The sequence below is a fragment of the Rhipicephalus sanguineus genome, unplaced genomic scaffold, assembly GCF_013339695.2.
Source record: "Rhipicephalus sanguineus isolate Rsan-2018 unplaced genomic scaffold, BIME_Rsan_1.4 Seq316, whole genome shotgun sequence".
Classification (NCBI taxonomy): domain Eukaryota; kingdom Metazoa; phylum Arthropoda; class Arachnida; order Ixodida; family Ixodidae; genus Rhipicephalus; species Rhipicephalus sanguineus.
In genome coordinates this window covers 149,252-167,854 of record NW_023615002.1, presented here as the reverse complement: position 1 = coordinate 167,854, position 18,603 = coordinate 149,252, and the positions used below count along the sequence as shown (strand labels likewise).

General features: G+C 45.2%; 1 protein-coding gene across 1 annotated transcript; it reads left to right on the top strand.

Annotated features, from left to right (window-relative positions):
* The first annotated feature begins 10,330 nt into the window (after positions 1-10,330).
* Positions 10,331-11,017, top strand: LOC119377014 (P2X purinoceptor 7). The gene is made up of 3 exons (XM_037646651.1): positions 10,331-10,515; positions 10,599-10,802; positions 10,858-11,017. The coding sequence occupies exons 1-3, from the start codon at positions 10,331-10,333 to the stop codon at positions 11,015-11,017; spliced, it is 549 nt and encodes a 182-aa protein (XP_037502579.1).
* The last annotated feature ends 7,586 nt before the right edge of the window (positions 11,018-18,603 follow it).

The window sequence follows — 18,603 nt, the reverse complement described above, 5'->3', positions numbered from 1 at the left end:
CTCGCTACGGAGCAAGAGGTCCCTGGTTCGATTCCGCGCTTCGGAAACATTTTTCTGCATTATTTTCTTTGGGGTTATATATATATATATATATATATAATATATATAATTATATATATTATATATATATATATTTATACATATACGGTGCATGACGGTGACGGCAAAATTCAGCCCAGACTGTCCATATAATTGCTATCGCAATAAAACAGATCCATCCGTGCACTCGCGTAGACGCTCGCGGGAACACTGTCCTCCGGGACCCATCAGCGCTTCGAGCCGTGACGGCAGATGGCGTTGACGGCGCTTTGCGCATCGCCTATTAAAGGCATTCTCAACAGTGCGGCGAGCTTTGGAAAGGTTGTAATTGAACAACGTTTGTGCGTTGCTCAACTGTGCCCTGTGACAGAATGGTGTGGTGAGGTTCGCCGTCAGTGGGAACGCCTGGTCACACAGGATCAGAGGTGGCACAGCAGTACCACTGATGGTGAGTAGTGGTCGGCGGAACAAAGGTCCCTGGACTGCATCTTCCAGCAGCGAAAGTTGGTAGACGTACGAGTCATGGCACCGGCCAGGCGATCCCACATTGATGTACCGTAACCTGTACCGGTAGTCCACCAGTGCCAGAAGAATCAAGCTGTAATTGCATTAGAAAAAACAAAAACATTTGGCAGATCCCACGTACCATGGGAGTCGATGTTATGCGAAGCATGCGGCGGGAAGGTGACTGTGGCGTAATTTTTCTTACTGAGCGAAACGTTACGAAATGACCAAAGATTTGTATAAATTGATACGCAAACATATATGTTCAAGAGACGCATATGTGTTATATGACCAGTTGTTTACAGTTGGGTAACGCTGCCAACGGCAACGTGGTATTACCGATACCAGAAGCGGTAAGCTGATATGCAGTGATTATATGTCCCTTATGATGCAGAACACACGCACCTTCATGAACCTGTGTGCATGTGTGCAAGACGTTCTTGACAGTTGTTGAACAAGGTCATCATCACCGTGGTCAGTGAGCACCAGCAGCTGGGCATGACTTGTTGTTAGATTCAGTCGTGGTCGCGGTGACGAGGGGTCCATGTGTAATGACGTATGAGGTATAGTACACCTGTTGAAAAACGTGGATGCCTCGGTCATTTCATCGACAAATTGTCTGTTGACAGAGCCGGCGACATGCCGGAACCTGAAGCCACCCTTCGCGCTGGGGAGGTATAGGCCGTCGAGGCTGGTAGGCCTGGATAGTGCTACATAGACCAACATCAGTGGATGGTGTTTATCGTATTCGTAGACTACCTGGGCGTATGTGGCCTACGTAGCCTAGTCTGCAAAGCGGCTGGCAATCTGGCATCATCCTCGGTCAGCATGAGGCCATCGCCAAGCCTTGTAAGAAATAACGACACTGCATCGTTCTAGAGGACTAAGTGCACTTTACAGTGCGATGATGTGAACATCATGCGTAACTATCGTTCATGTATTCCTCAGGGGACGATCAGTCTTCAATATAGCTTGCTGAATCATAGGAATACTAATGTAATGTTTATTAGACTGCTATAAAAGTACAGCCAACGCTGGAACCACAGACGTTAATCTGATATGACGCCTGTATCGTAGGAGTACATATGTAGTGCTTATTCTTTCTTGCAAAACTAGATAGCGAGAAACACAACCACAATTGACGTCGCACCGACATTACGCCTGCGTCGGCTGTTTTTCCAAACCAGCTTATAGACTTGGCGTGGCTCTATGGTAGAATGCCTGATTGCCTGATAGAATGATAGAATGACGCCGGTATCGTAAGAGTACACATCGTAGGAGCATCATGTAGTGTTTATTGCTTTCTTGTAAAATTAAATAGCCAGAACCACAACCACAATTGACGTTGCACCGTTTACGCCTGCGTAGGCTGTTTTTCCAAACCAGTTGATAGACCTGGCGTGGCTCAGTGGTAGAATACCTGATTGCCACGCAGAATGCTTGGGTTCGATTCCTGCTGGGATCCTAATTTTCGTTCTTTAAATTCGTCGGGTCAACGCTGCCGATCTCTGTTTCCTTAACGCTCTCGCATTTAAGTTACCAATGTCTTTCGCGCTGTTCCTGGGTAGATATAAACTGTCAATCACCTGTGGCGCATACCCGTACACCGCGACCCGTGGTAAACGGGTGTGTGCCACACGTGTCTGGAGGAAAGGGTTTGACGACGTACGCGACAGGATTTTCACGTTATTCATGTCATGACCCGACAGTCATATTCGTCAAATGCTCTTACCCCCCGTGCCAATTTTGGTCTACACCAAGTAAAGGAGGCGATCATGAGAGCACCCAGACGTAGGCGGATAGATAGATAGATAGATAGATAGATAGAGAGATAGATAGATAGATTGATAGAAACGCTCAAAGTGCCGAAGGTTCGTTAAGAAATGCTTCGCATTTAAAAAGCTGGTCACTAATTGAGCTTCCTTCTGCCATTATATTAATGATAGTCAACCCTTGACGGGCATGACAGGAGTAGATTTAGAACACATAAGCAGAGAGTGCACTTCCGAAGAACATGAAAATGAATGCCAATGCTGAGCAACACATTAGATAACAGCTTAATTACAGAGCATATAATTTACACATTTTATCACATATTTCTCACACATTTTATCACATTTCTCAAATATTGCTACAGAGCATTAGGGTACACAATGTCTTTTGTTGTCACTACAAAGAAATCAGAGGTCTTGTTTTGACTACTGAATGAGTTAAGGAACTGCACGGAAGTGAAGATATAATTCGGCCTGATGACGCAGTGATCATCTTTTGTATAGTATGCAGTCATCAATGTTCAAGCCAGGGTGTTGCTTAGGATGGTTATAGCAGGCATAAGAAGTATAACGATGCCGAGCTTGTATACATAACCAACCTGACTGTTGTCTGTATTACAACGCACGTTCGTTCAGCTGATCGATCATCCTCTCCACTACAAAAATATGACCTAACTTGAAAAATGATTCTGGTGTAATGCAAGTGCACCCCATGTGTAAACTGCAACTTATCATCCATTGTAATTTCTGTAGTTGGTGGCGCTCTCCCTGGGTGGCGAAACGGGAAAATGACACCCGTCTAACGCTCCCACTGCCTGCGGAAACCCAACATTGCCGTGAATTCGCGGATGTGTTCAGCCATGCTCGACACTGTGGGTATGTTGACCTACTTGTTCTCCATAGTCTCGATCACGGCTTCGCACAACTCTTTGTAGGCTTCGTTCACGGTTGCGCGTCCCACGGCGAAGACTCCGCGATATGCTTCTTCGCTGAGGAACAGTCGGTACGGCCAATCGCGACACGTGTATCAAGCGCGATGGCTTCGCGCATGTTTGTATTCTGGCGCTCGAGCAGCGGTCTGACTGTGCCATGTACCGAAAGATCCCCGGCGTAACGCGGAACGCTCGCTTAAAGAATTCTCTCGCCAAGCAGTGCACGGTCTCCTCGAACCACCTCGTCTGCCGAGTGAAACACCGCCTTTCCCTGTTCACGCTTCGGTCGGACACCGCATCCATTGTAGTCAGCAAATTGTTCACGCGCAGCAGCTTAAGGCTCTGATATACTCCGGCGTAACGTCGACGAGCGAGCGCGCGCGTCACGGCGACGTTACGTCAGCAAAAACAGCCCTCTATAGTCCGGCGTCGGCTGACCGCCGACGCGGCCGACGGCTGCTGGCGCGCTCGGCGTTTGCTCGGCGCCGAATAGATCCTGCTGCATTTCGCGCCAGACGCGCCAGACTCGCACGTACAGGAACGTGCTTCGCGGGCTGTTTCGTCGGTTCCTGACAGGTGGCGCGGGCGTTCTTCGCTTTACTGCGCATGCGCTCCTCTAGATGCGATCGCACCGGCGCGTTGGAGCCGGCTCGACTGTAGCGGAGACCGATTTGCGCCTGGCGTAGCGTCGCCAGCTCGGCGTGACGAAGCGCACGTCCTCGCGGGCGCTCGCGTCGGACGTCGGAGTATAACGAGCCTTTATCCTCGATGGCGTCGGCTTCCTCTTTCGCCGCTTCAATCCTAGCATCAAGCTGCATGATCGCAGCCATAAAGACACCATAGCGGCCTTGTCATCTGTTTCACAGTTACTCATGACGGTGGATCAAGTACGTAATGAAGGAAATGAGTACACGCAACTGCAAAACCAGGAAAAACGGGAAAACTACGTGACAACCCGGGAAAGCGGCCGGACGGGTAAAGCGGTCGTAACGTAGCCACAGTGTCGCTGTTCAACAAACTATAACCAACTCTGCTTATAACTACTAATGCGCTTATAATTATGTATAAACAATTTTCTTGATATTTTAGAACAAAACAACGCACAAATGTGCTTTAAGTGGACTTATTTTAGTTCACTTACGACGACATGAAACAAAATAAGATTAGCAGCGCCACAAAATTTTTGCAAAAACACCTGAATCACTCAACGGCCGTTGAAAACCGTCGTGTGGCAACGCGAGAACTCCGTCGAGTTCGATGGAGTTGTAGCGTTTTGATGGCCATCGACTCAATGGCCTTTCAAACATGCCAGTGTGTCACAGTATAAGACTTCTGTGATGACCTGTTGGAATACTTTTGGCGCTGCCGTTATTCCAAAGGCAAGTCGAACAAACGTGTACTTGCCCCGGGGAGTGCTGAACGCCGATATCTCTGCGTTTTCCTCGGACGCTGGGAGCTGCGAAAAGCCTTTCTTCAAGTCTAGTAGTGTAAATACTTGCATCCACGCACCTGTGCGGCAATTTTTTCCAGTTTCTTGAGTAGGAAGTGCCGTCGAAGAAGTATCTTGTTCAGATCTGTTGGGTCAATACAGATCCTTAGCTTGCCTTTTTGCTTGATTACTACCATTTGGCTGCATACGGGGATTGGTTCGTTGACTCTTTTGATGATTCCCGCCTTTTCCATGCTGTCGACTTCAGTCTTTACATTGTCCATGAGGGCATATGGTACCTTTCTCGGAGGCCTGATCTCAAGTTTGCTGGCATCCTCTTTCAAGTCTGCGTCGTACACAAAGCATTTTATGCATCCGAGTCCCATGTATAGGTCATCTTCTACGTGCTTGTCTAGCACTTGCACACGCTTCACAAGGTTCAACACGTCACATGCATTTTCTGACTAAGATTAGCGTTGCTGTCGGTCTACAACACGAATTTAATCTTGACGGGCTTGTTTCGCACTGTCATGGGGCTATGCATTCTCCTCACACATCAAGCTTGTGCTGGGTGTATGACACAATGCGATTCACTGGCGACTGTGTGAACTTGAGACCTAGGGACTTGGCAACATTTAGTGGCAGGACGTTACACTGGCGCCTGTGTCTAGCTGTGTGTACTTCGTTGGCAGGACTTAAGACAGACGAAAATCACTGAGAATCAAATTTTTTTCACAGCATTTATCATTCAAAACAGGCATACACAGAAGAACTATATTGCAGTACCATCATATTTCGCGTAGAAGGGACCATGCCTTGAAAGTTCTTGAATTTCCTTTTAAAGGTGACACTTAACGTTATTCATTCTTTTGTAGGACCACGATGAGTGGAAGCTCTTCCGTCAAATATTGCAGAAATTCAATGCAATGATGACTTTTACCGCTTTGTGTGTAGAAATGATGACAGTTGATGTAGTGATGTATATACCCCCCCTGCTGTAATGCCTGCAAAGGCGATGCAGGTACTGATAAAGTCAACTGACTTCCCACACGCAAAAGTGATGGTCTCATGCCATTCTTCTTCGGCGCTGTTTTTGTTCTGAATGACGGAGATGAACACTTCGTCGTGGGTTGGAATGCTCAACAGCGTTCACCCGTCGTTGTTGTCTCGTTCCCGTTCGGCACACCCATCGCAAAATGTCCGACTTTGTTGCATTTTTTGCACTTCTTGCCATATGCTGGGCAGCTGCCTTTCGCGTGTTTGGTACCGCAGTATCCGCACTTGATCGTCGCTTTTGTCGGCGAGGCAGTTGGCTTGTCTTCATCGTTATTCCGCCCTTTGGCTGCACTCTGTTGTAATGCGTCGACTTTTTGGCTGCCCTGTGTCGTCATGTCTTTCATTTGCTGGGCTGCTTGCTTGTTGACTTGGCATAGATAATCGCTTTTTACAAGCCTAGAGTTGGGTCAGTGAGGAGTTTGTTCTCTTATGAAGTCATTTCTGACGTCCACAATGATGCGGTCGCGGAGGAGTTGTCCGTCAGCGAGCCGTAGTTGCACCTGCTAGCCTGTAGCCTTGCAGCCGTCACGTAATCCGTGACGTTTCTCCCTCCTTTGTGTCATGAGATTGAACTTGTAGCGTTCGTAAGCGTGATTTATGCGCGGCGTGAAGTGCTCCGTGAATCTTTTCTTGATCACACTCACGTCCGCCTTCTCGCTCTCCGTAAGGTTGAACGTGCGAAATCTTTTGAGCTTCAGTTTTCAATAACAGACATAAATGTTGCTACCTGCACTTCGGGTGTCTTGGTCTGAAGCTGACGGCGGTTTCATACCACTCGTATGCTTGCAACCAGTCTTCCCACGTTGTGGGGTCCACTCGAGTTCGTTCTCGCCGGCCATTGTTGTCTTCGACCACCTCTACCACTTCTGACACCTTCTGATAAAATGACTTGGTGAACCAAAGTGAGTCTTTTATTAATTGATGTGGTTAAATAGTTACATGACACGAGTCCGCACAAATGGCGTTTTTGTGTGCCGCTTCTGTAGTGCTGCTGTCGATGGCGCTCACCCAGAATGAGTGAGGCCGGTGTAGTCTTCTTTTACAATATGGAACGTGAAAATCCGTTCGGTGAGGGCAACCAGGTAATTACGAAGAAATTGTATGCACCAACAGCGCCTTATAGAGTAGCAGCGCCTTAAAGCAGCCGATTTAAAAAACGATTGGGATGTTTGGATCATGCAGAACAGTCACCGGTTTTATTGGCAACCAAAAAAGCAGCAATTGCATAGTAGTTGCAAGATGCCACTAGCAATAGTAACTCTACCGGAGCATGTCGTTATCTGTTATCTGGTCACCACAAACAGCGAAGTTTCACTGCTAAATGTTTCGTGCTCCATGACATAGGCCGCTTCGATCCACGATATTTACAAATAAAACAAAATAAGTAAACAACATATCACACCCTAATTTCGCCAGACATGAATGAATTCCTCCAAGATATGTCTTAAAGTTGGCACTGGCACTTCCTTTTTATTTTTTTTAAAGCGAGCTTATTTGAAAAACTTGTTCATCTAGCATTTTTATATTTTGACAAGGAAATTATCTTTTACCCTTAATAGTGCACTGAAGAGTTTTTAGTTGTTTTCGAGAAAAGAACAGTTACATTGCTCATGATGGCGCATTATTTATCATGAACTAAAATTTTACCGGTAGTTTGTCTTGCCTTTTCCTGAAGTGTTTGTGAAGATCAGTACACTTTATGACTTAATGAGTCGAAATTGCTTAAAAGAATGTAAATGAATGATGTTACCTTGTAGTTGAAGTAGATGCTGCCGGAGTTTGGAGGGCAAACACGGGCAACGTGCTACAGCACCTAGGAAGTTGGGAAACTGCCACTTGCTCAAAAGCCTTCTGCAATGCATTCCCACTCAGGTGTGCTGGTGTCTGAAAAAAAAGGCATGCAATTATCAGAACTCCACTAGTCATAGCAACCTTGATGTTTGCCGTGAGGTTACACTGTTTCCAAATAACATGAACCGGCATGATGTATTAGAACGGACAAAAATCTAAGGAAAGTATAGGGATGTTATTTGTAGTAATTATGACATAAATAAAGTGAACGAAAAGATAACTGGATATGGCAGGGACCGAATCTATTTACATTAAAACTACTACAATTACAGCCCCTATACTTCTCTTGGCTTTCTTGAAAGTCTATTAGTTCTAATTAAAGTTGTGTCTAGCAAAAAACGAGCCCTTAAAGTTCTCTTTTTATGAACAGGTAAGCTCCTCTAAAGGCACAAAGCTACAGCTGCTAACAGGGGTCATATAATTATGCAAACATCGACAATTTGGCACACTCTTATACACACAAATGTCCACAAACTCAGTCCTTCAATGAGCTCACGTGAGTGTGGTGAACTATATTCTGTACATGTGCGCAACTGCGCCAAATTGCACTAAAATAAAATTAATTTCTGAGTGAGCACTTGTCTGTGCCTTCGCTGGTCCATGTTTTGTTTTGTGCCCGAAAAAAACACGATTCCTAGACATACAATAGCCAGGGAGATTTACGGCCGGGGAATTGGCACCAGTTAAAAAAGTGCAGGAAGACCTGGAACAAGAGTGGTGCAAGGGAAAGGCTGACGAAACGCGTTAGGTGTTTGAAAGGTGAGTCTCACTTGCTTTATTAGACAGTTTTAGTTGAGCATCTGCACCAGCTTGGCGGACGCATGTTGCCATACATTTCCCTCAGCAGCCTGCATCCGCAGAACTGCTGTGGACGTCGAACTAAACCGTTTAACGAAGCAAGTGAATGAAACTCACCTGTCAAAAATATTTTATACATGTTATTGGCCTTTCCCCTTCATCATCATCGTTGCAGGGATAGCGGCGCAGGTATGGTGTTCAAAGGAGATTCAGCACAGTGAGCTTCAAAAATTGGTGTGTGCAGATGAATTCAGTTTTGTGGCACTCCATGGGGTTCTGTCAATCCTTGCACGAGTAACGGTCACGACGCCCTCACATACGTGTACGCAGAGCCTTCAGTTAGCTCGCCAGAAAAGCAAAAGACTTCACGAACTGTGTGCGACTGCCATCGTGGTAGTCAGCGTGTTGATCATAAGTGCAGGTGAAGGTCGCTGCGATGCTACCTTAAGTATAGGAGGCTGGTTCTTGAAATATGATAAGGGCCGATAACTCACTAAAGTTAAAAGTGTAAGGTTAGTTCATGATTACAGCGGTTCCTCCAATCTCAGAGGGACATATATGCACACTGTTATTTGTCTTGTCAACGTTTTTTACACCTGCTTCAATAGTGATCACTATGCATTACCTTTATCACGGTCTTGTTCCGACCATGCAGCAGACTAACCCTCAGTGCACAATTGTTTTCTGAATACTCTTGACATGAAACTGCACCTTATCTTGCAGTTTTACAGGAAAATTGATGTTGCTTCAATCTCACTAACATAATTTTATTACAGCATGCACAGAAGCACAATGTAAACACTCAGCTTATTTGCCAACATCAGCATGGTAAGAGATTGAAAGGCCAATGATGGGATAATGCTGCAGCGTGCACCACAAGGCGGCCTAGTGAACTTCTTTCTAGACTACCTTGTATTTGTTTAAGGAACACAAAATCACACAGTTCTGTGCTATTAGTAGCTGACACAATGAAAATAAAAACACTGACGTACCGAAAACAGTTCACTAGTTTTGAATGCTTCAGTGCTATATTTAATCAGTATTACTCTGTGCTGAAATGTTGACATTATGACGTGACATGACTTAGCAGGCTATGTGCACTATTACTCAGATATGCGTATGCATGAAGTGGTAATTAAATAAACATTCATCGGCCCATCACAGACATATAATATACTGTTTTAGTCACACAGTGTTTTTTTTTCTTTTACAAGGATTCTTTAAAGGCTATTATTTCGCAATTGTATAGCTATTAGCGTACCTTCATATAGTGGTCTTTCAGTCTCACCCAAATGACTCTGCACGCGGCATGGATACACTTTCGTGCAGTCTTTATTCCCACATGGCAGGCTAGTACGGCAATACACACATCTTGGCCTGATGCCAGGTAGCTGTAACACAACAAAACGAAATCTTAAAGGGACCGACAACTGACTTTTCTCGACCCAGTTTTTTACGGCGCGACAGGAAGCTTACCCTTCGTAGCGTTTGTAGCTGCAGTGGTTTATCCTAAAAACACGTAGTTATTTTCTAAGCTGTATTTTTCGATCTGAAAAGCTCCAAACACGCATGAAGGCTTGCTCCAGCAACTCTGAGAATTGATAGCGATGCCGCTAGCCCTTGTAAAGGCTGTCGTTGTTCTGCTTTCGCAGGAGTTACTGTAACTATGCTTAACCACCTTTATTTTGATCTTTCCAACCATTTTTGAACATAGCAAGCTGTTACAATGAGATGATGTGGCTTTATACACCTTCTCGGTATTTGTACAGCGTTCTGTGCGCCTGCGCCCAAGGTTGCCTGCGCCTGTGTCATGGATGGCTTGTCCCGGCATCGTTACTCTCTCGATACACGAGCCAAGCCAAGTAATCGAAAACGTAACTGCGCACATGCACGGTCGCGCCGAGTAGCAGCGCGCGTCATTTCTGAGACGAAGTGTTGGTAGCAAAACTATGACGCTCCAAAATCTCAGCGACCTGGAAATGAGAATCCTAGCTCGCATGCGGGAACAGAATTTAAACCCTTACGAGTATGCGCCTCACCGCGACGTGTCGATGGACGACAGTAGTGAAAGCGGAGATCCCGATTTTGGAAGACCCCCATCACCGCACGCCAGCCGTCTAGGCAACGTCGACTGGTGAGTAACTATAAGTAGCAAGAAAGCACAGCTCCACTATATAGGGCTGCGAGAACTTAGCTATGATCTCCTAATGTACGCAGGTGCAGGTGCAAGCACTGCGGGCTTATGCCGACGCTGGCCGAGTGCATCTGCTGCAAGGACATTGCAGAAATCCGCATTGAACAGCTCTGCGTCACATTAGACACCGATTTCGAGGCTCTGTGTCTGAATACTGCTGTGCTAAGGGTCGCGTATATAGACGTCCATGTTAACAGGGAGGATGCCGAGATCGCAGACGACCATACGTAAGCTCAATCGACTGAAATTATGCCCAAGAGCCTAACTCTTTTATTTTTGCAGGCGGTACAGATATACAGCATATCGTCAGTTTACCAGGTGGATGTGGGGTTGCCTTGGGCAAGGAAACCGGCGCGTCCTGCCATCTTGCGTGGTGCTGCGCATACGGGAACAATTTCCATCAGCAACGTACCGAGGGTTCCGCCTTGCACCTCTCCTGTGAGTGCCACTACCGTCGCCCACGAGAAAAAAATTATGCGAAGGACAATTTGATCACATAAGTGCAACATGACCTATTGAAATGAAAGGACGACAAAGGTTTTTAGCTGCTTTCTCTTTATTTTCAAAGCAAGATAGTGCAACAGAAAGCTATTATAATGAAGCACTTAAACAGCTTTTCTATTGCTGACAAACTTTTTAATAATGTAACAGTGTACTCATTTGGCTACAGATCCGGCATCATTTCTTCTATGTAGTAGTACAATAGCATCCAGCTTGCAGCCTATATTTTCAATAAATTACGTTCACTTAATTGACATCACTTTATTTAGAACATGACAAAAACATACACTAGGCATTTATTGAGATAGCAATTATATGGACAGTCTCGCTGGAAAATGTCCGTCGCCGTCATGCACCGTATATGTATAAGTAGGTATTATATATATAAAAGCCCCAAAGAAAAATAACTCAAAAAATGCTTCCGAAGCGCGGAATCGAACCAGGGACCTCTTGCTCCGCAGCGAGTAGCGCTATCCACTACGCCACGAAACGCAGATCCTCCACGTAGCTAATGGCGAGAGTTATATAACCCTTTACCGCTGGACGGACTCAGAGACTGCAGGCGATAATAAGCGTTTCTTCATTACCAGCGAGATGGCGCTAGCAGCACGACGGGCGCATTTAAAAGTCGTCGTCGAGCTCGCTCGCTTCTTATATTGCGCAGCGAGAACATTGCCCTTCCGTTGTCTGCTCGCGCGGTTTTCTCGCGGTGAGGGGAAGAGGAATGTTTCACGCTTTCACCGTGATGTCCGCGCTCATGTTACCGAGCGTACGAAAGTCACTCGAGCTGAAGGGACGCCGCTAAACGAACAAACAGAAGATGAGCGCGAACTATCAAGTGTCACAGCTCGACAGTTGAAGCACGCTAGTTTCCTTCGCTGCTTCGGCCGCCTTTGCAACAGGAACGCTGTTCAGACTGAGAGTATCCATTGGCGAGCCTCACTTCGTATAGCATTAATTTCTTGCTATCGCATTTGCTTCGCCGCCCTTGCGGTGAAACTGCGACTTTTTTTTTCATAAGCATCAGACATTCTACTGCATGTACCAATTCTGCCTCTTTAGCTTAGTTATGCACATTACCTATTCTGCATTTTTACGAATTTACACTGATTACCTGCATGAAGAGTCTCATGACAATTCACACATTCAAATTAAAAATTGAAGCTCACATATGCAAGACATGTTCAGCTAGAACCTACACCTCTTTCATTTATAAGCATCACTTCAGCAGTGTCTGCACAAGCACACTCATAATAAAGTGTGCAGAATGAAGTTATCATTTGTTGTACAGATAACGTAATTACAAGGATTGTATATTAGTGCACTATAGTACGCAACCTATCAAGTAGGCTGAACTATTCTCAAGTGCTCATACTGTCGTCATGATTTTCCCATTCGACAGGTAAAGACTGCAACGGCCTTCCCCGCCACATCGCTGATATCGCTACCTCATCTGCGTTCATGGAAGAAATAAGATTTAGTAAACAATATTGTGGCCAATTCTTGTATATTTTGTATAATGCTGTATTCCTGTATATTTTGTATATTTTTTGTGTAAAACCCAAAAGAGGTCCTTGGGGTAAAAATTACATGAACTGACAATGCCCAAATGTTTACTTTCTCTATTACTTCAGTGACTGCCAATCTCATATTATCCAGAGCACAGCTCGCTAAATTAGAGGATCCAGCTTGGAAAAGGGAACTGCAGGAAGTTGGCTAGTGATGAATCTTGCCCGAACATCACTCATTGTGAATGGCATTTACCCAAAAAACATGGCAGATCCCTCCGTCATAGAAATTGTTATAACATGAAAGTGAAACGTGTCTTCACTGAAGTAGTGCTTATCGTGTAGTGATATACGAGAGCTTGTGCCATGCCTGTTGGTGTTTGGCAGCTATAGCGGCGTTTTGACTGGTGGATCATCTCCAACGCGACGACTAACGCTCATTATCATGATTTAACCGTTGTGGTAGCTGAAGTTAAAGTATACCTGGACACAGTGTATCGTGAATCCCGCGCAAAGATGACATTAAAAACCCCTAATGACCACCGCACTCGATATGCACTTCTTCAAAACGTGGTCAATTAGGAAGAGAAACAGCAGGTGTGCGCTCCCGAGTTAAAGCATGGTCTCCAAGTCTTGGTTGACCCCGACATAAAGCACTTTCGAGTTAGAAAACAGGTACACAAAAGAAAGAAACCACGAGACAAGCGCAGACTATCACTTGAAAGTTTATGGTCGGAAATCACATATATATATAAACATGCAAAGACACCTGGTTAAGATAAAGGTTGGCCGATCGTCAATTTCAAGTTCATGTAAGTGTAACCTAACGCCAACCTGTATTCTTAACCACGTGTCTTCGGAAATTTACATGTGTGTGTGTGTGTGGTGTGTGTGTGTGTGTGTGTGTGTGTTGTGTGTGTGTGTGTGTGGTGTGTGTGTGTGTGTGTGTGTGTGTGTGTGTGTGTTTATTTCCGACAATAACTAACTGATAGTCTGAGCTTGCCTCGTGGTTCGTGTTCCTGTTTTTTTGCCCAAATGAGATTCACAGTGCAAACCAACTCACTCAATGCTCTGTTCTTCTAACATCACTCAGGTATGCAGATAACAACGCAGAGTGTAAACCGGTGGACGACTTCCCAATTTATGTTCTAGAGGTTTCCACAGCTTTGCACTTTTACCCATGAAGTATGAACAACCTTGCATAGTACATATGCAAAAACACAACAGAAATCCACACGGGTACTTTGGTATACACTTATTACTAGTGAATAATATGTGACCAGGTTCGTGTCATGTATTTCGTTATCAACAGGCAAATCGACAGCATGAGGAAAGTAATTGAACAAGAATGCACTCGGTTGTCCATTCCAAGTACTCATACTCGAAAATTGCGTGATTTACCAAATCTTTTATAGGACATGTCTTAGTTTATAATGGAGCAGTTTGCCATAGCAATGCATGTGTGCCTTACATTGCTGAGCATGGTAGTTACTTAGCAGAATATTTTTAAATGGCTAACTTAAAGCCATGCATTCTCAAGCACATTGTACCTCAGTATATAAACCAGCTAAAGAGGCTAAATTCTGATACATACACACAAGCCAAAATAAGAAAACACGTGTCACTGCCAGCTGAGGAAAAAACAAATTATTACAGAAAAATCCAGCATATAGGTATACAAAAGCGATAAAAAAGTGAACATGCTTAAAAATTAGGATGGTGTGGTTCTATTCCCTCAGCTAGCACATATGTTTCTGAAGAAAAAACTGTAATGCATGGAAAGTTTAGCAAGTCGGTGTATGGTAGGCCCGTAGCCAGAGGAGGGGACTCTACCCCCCCCCCCCCGAAATTGATGGAGGGGGGTTTTCCCGAAATTAAATAATGGACACCAATGTTTTCCCCAACAGACTAGCCCCCCCCCCTGAAAAATTCCTGGCTACGGACCTGGTTACGGTCATAGTAAAACCACAAACAAGTAACTACGAGTAGAATACGTTTTGCAAGTGATAACTTGATGAAATAACTATCTCGGACTGCTGATTATCTGGTTGTCAAAGATGGATTGGCCATCAAATTCAGCATGCAGCCAAAACCACACTTAGAATACTGTGATGGTAGAAACAGGCCAGATGGCCATTGCTTAAACGCAAGGTTAAGGAAGCATAATGACATCTGCTCCACCAGCTACTACACCACCATGCCTCTTTGGTAACAGGTCACTACAGGGCCATAAGTGCAAAGGCTGTTCTCTACACTGCTTCCTTCAACAGCAGGGCCGTTGGATGCCCCAAGTGTCTGCCACCTCATAGCAACAGTCTTATTCGAGAAGCCATCTACCATCAAACCTACAATAATTTTGCCAGATTGTATCTGCAGTACGGTCTACCGTTAAATGGAACCCTTAAATGAAACTTTTTGTATTGCTGGCACCCTCTGCACATAAATGTAGAAACGTTCTTGCACAGCACTAGTCTGTCAAAAGGAGTCTGAACTGTCGACCACCAGTAGTTATGCAAATATAAGCCATTATGCTTGCAAGATAGCAAAATCCGAACATGCCTTACACGCAAGTGTTCCCCTCAGCAGTGAACCTCTCTGTACAGCCAGGCAGCTCTTTAACATAACATGGAGTGGCTGTGGCCACACAACATTGCGGCACAGCAGCGCATTTGTGTCCTACGACGAATGCCCTGTCTACTTCTGCTGCAAAGCTTTTGCGATCTCGTCAACAAACACATGCACATTCCGGCCAATGTGAGTTGGCTAACGCGGCGTTTCTTCCGCATGGTCAATTGTCTTGCCTGTTTCCTTTGACGCAACACACTTTGACAGCACAAGATAATGCTCTCAGTGAAGATGGAGAGAAACATTTTGCAAGGAAAAAATCATAGCCTACACCCACCTACGCACACAATGTTTACCCACTGCCTTGCTAAGCCGAACTGGGCAGATGCTAAGCCGAACTGTGCACAAGCGTAACCCCTTTAATGTTTGGACGGAACATCCCGTCTTCCTCTACACATTACACCCTTACCTGCGATGGACAAGAGCTTCATCTGGCTACTATTTGCGGAACATTTGTGCATAGTACGCGTGCTTTGTGCCACACTCAGCCCTGACCTCTTGAGAACATTGAGCACCTCTTCGTCGTCCTGCCACTTCATCACGACTCCCAAATGTACACATTGATAACATTTGTGATAGTACGCGTGCTCTGTGCCACACTCAGCCGTAACCTCTTAAGAACATCGAGCTCCTCCTTCGTCGTTCTGCCACTTCAATCAAGACTCCCAAATGCACACACTTGTAACATTTGTGCACAGTACGTGTGCTTTGTGCCACACCCATCCTGACCTCTCGAGATCGAGCACCCCATTCTCGCTCAAATTCTTGCCGAGTCTTTCAGCTAAAGTACACGTGACTCAGCTTGTCCTCGGAGTTCCAGTTGTTCAATGTTGAAGCGCTTTCGAACGTCTCCAGCCAGGTTTTGGGGTCATCGCTTGGCGATCCATGGAAGGTTGGCGGCTCTCTGGCGGCTGCATCATGACATCTGCAGGGGACACTCCGGCTGTCATCGTTCTTGTCTTCCTAGCCGCGGCTTTTCGCTTACCCGTAGAAGTCCAATTGAGGGGGTAGTCCTTTCAGTGTGCGGCTTCCTCAAGTGTCCCTGATGGTGTGTCTTCTTCACGAATGGGGCTGGGTTGACGGCTTGACGGGGGCATCCAACATGAACGCACAGCAACTCCATCACATGTCATGGGGTCGCGATGTGGATGAAAGCAGCCGTCGGCTTGTTCAAGACTAGACGTTTTATTTTGGGGAACCTGTGCCCGGTAAACGAGAAGTCAAACTACAAGTGATACACGCTGCACTGATAGCGGCGGACAGAGCGTCGGCTGTCGATAATCTGATCTGTGGTAAGGCACTTCGGTATTTTACATGCGGCATCAAACATTCGAACCTCATCGCTGCTGGCCGCGTGAGTTCCAGAATAGGCTCAACAGTTTGTGCTTGCACACTCAAGCCTATCAGAAGATTTCAAATTAATCTGGAAGGTTCCCAGACATTAGGGCGCGGCTTGCGAAAGGCAGCGGCTACGTGTGCAATGGACTAGTTGCGTAAAAATAACAAAAGAGCACGTGGCACTATTCATTTAAACACTAGCTCTTGAAACGCAGCATGCGCCTTGACACAAGTGTTTCCTTGGGCAAGCGTGCATACGCTGCAGTCATGGGCGGAGGTACGGGATCTGTCCTCAGCTCCCTCATACTTCGGTAGCTCTCACTGCAGCTCTCCTCCATGGCTGCTTCCAATAGCTGCTGGACATAGTCTGCAAAATTCCGCATCATAAAAAGGACACAAACTTTGTTGTGTTAGAATATGTCTCTGTTCTGTATTTTGGCTAGACTTCTGAATTTTTTCATCCAGGCAGTGAAAAAGCCATTACCTGAGCTTCGATTATTAAAAAAAACCGCCAGACCTGCACTGAACAAGCAGCACAGTCACAGTGAAAGCTGGAATAGCGACTTTTCTAGAGCCCATTGTAAACTCTCTCGGTGCAACTACAAGTACATATGCACGGTGCCCACTACACCATAAATCATACTTTTTGCAAAGTAGAGCCACTATGCAATCATTGTTTATTCTGTGTAGCAGTGAGGTAACCACTACACACCTGTAAGGCATTATGTGCACTTCGTTGATGCTGTGGCTTATAACGAATTATTGCTGAGACTTTGCAATGGTTTGGAAGCTTTAAACAACCCATTAGATACGCAATTCACACTGTGTGGTGCCCACTCGTTATTTTACTCTTCTACGACACTATACTATGTTAAAGGGACTGTCTACCGTCCTTCACTGCTCTTCTGTTGTCTATCGCAATAGAAAGCGTACTGTCTGAAGTGTCCAACCTTGCAGCGGTTTCTCTAGAAAGTGAGTAGAAATTTTTAAAGCAGAACTTTTCTATCTGCGTTCGGACTTCTTCCATTGGTGTGGGGACGCCCAAAACACTGGTTCATGGACTCGATGACGATTGTAGTGCCGGTTAAAAGTTGAAAACCGGAACCACATGCAGTTTTGCAGGCTTCATTACGTTTTCTTTAAATAAAACAAAATCAAAGCGGTCGTTCAAAGCGCACAAACTGTCAAATGAAATATTATTACCACAACCTCTCCAGCTTTGTTTAGTCAGCCTGAAAAACCACCGCAGTCAAGCGGAAAACTTGGTCTGTCTCAGCAACACTGGCACGCCGGCGTTGTGAAACAAACTGTAGTGGTTCCACTCATGACAAACGTGCCAAACTGGGCACCTCTTTGAACGCGTGAGAAAAAAGGAAAAATTATTCTCTGATGCAATGCAAAGCTGCCAGTAGTGCATAAGATACAATTTTATACATATAAGTTATACATATTGTTTTTCAGTAAAATAAGTCTACTTGCTAGAGTTTTTTGCTCCTACCACTAGATTGAACCACGTCGCTGTTGGGTGACGCTAGCTGTTATGCTTTCACGACTTTCAGAGCAAAATTAAAATATAATTCATTTTTATTAGACAAAAGCATGCTCATTACCACCAATGTGACAAACAATCCTCATTTTCACCACAATGAAAATTTTTCTGGGCGGTAGACAATCCCTTTAACATGATTCCTTCCCCGACATAGAGCACATCTATAGGCTCTTTTTGCGAAGCAGTATTTTGAGGAGGGGGAGCCACACAGATTGCTTGTGTTCAAATCCCATTCTATCCTGGATATTTTTTTCTCATTTCGCGCAATTACGCTAACGGACACTGGCAGTGTGGACAACTACAGCACTCTTATCTCATACCAGCTTTCGCTGTAAAAGTGACAGACTAGCATGTGCCATTAAACCGAAAGGGGCATTACACATTTTCACAAAGAAACTTACCATAAGTCACGCTATCTTTGACTGGGCAGACTACTTCGTTCCCTTTTTTAGCCTTCAGCAGCTTCCGTTTGAATAAAGGCTTGCCGTCACTGCCACAAGCTTGCTG

Excerpts from the sequence above, each read along its gene's own strand:
- LOC119377014 (XM_037646651.1), top strand. The coding sequence starts at position 10,331 with ATGACGCTCCAAAATCTCAGCGACCTGGAAATGAGAATCCTAGCTCGC. Across the intron at positions 10,516-10,598 it reads CGTCTAGGCAACGTCGACTG|GTGCAGGTGCAAGCACTGCG; the intron begins GTGAGTAACTAT and ends TAATGTACGCAG. Across the intron at positions 10,803-10,857 it reads GAGATCGCAGACGACCATAC|GCGGTACAGATATACAGCAT; the intron begins GTAAGCTCAATC and ends TTATTTTTGCAG.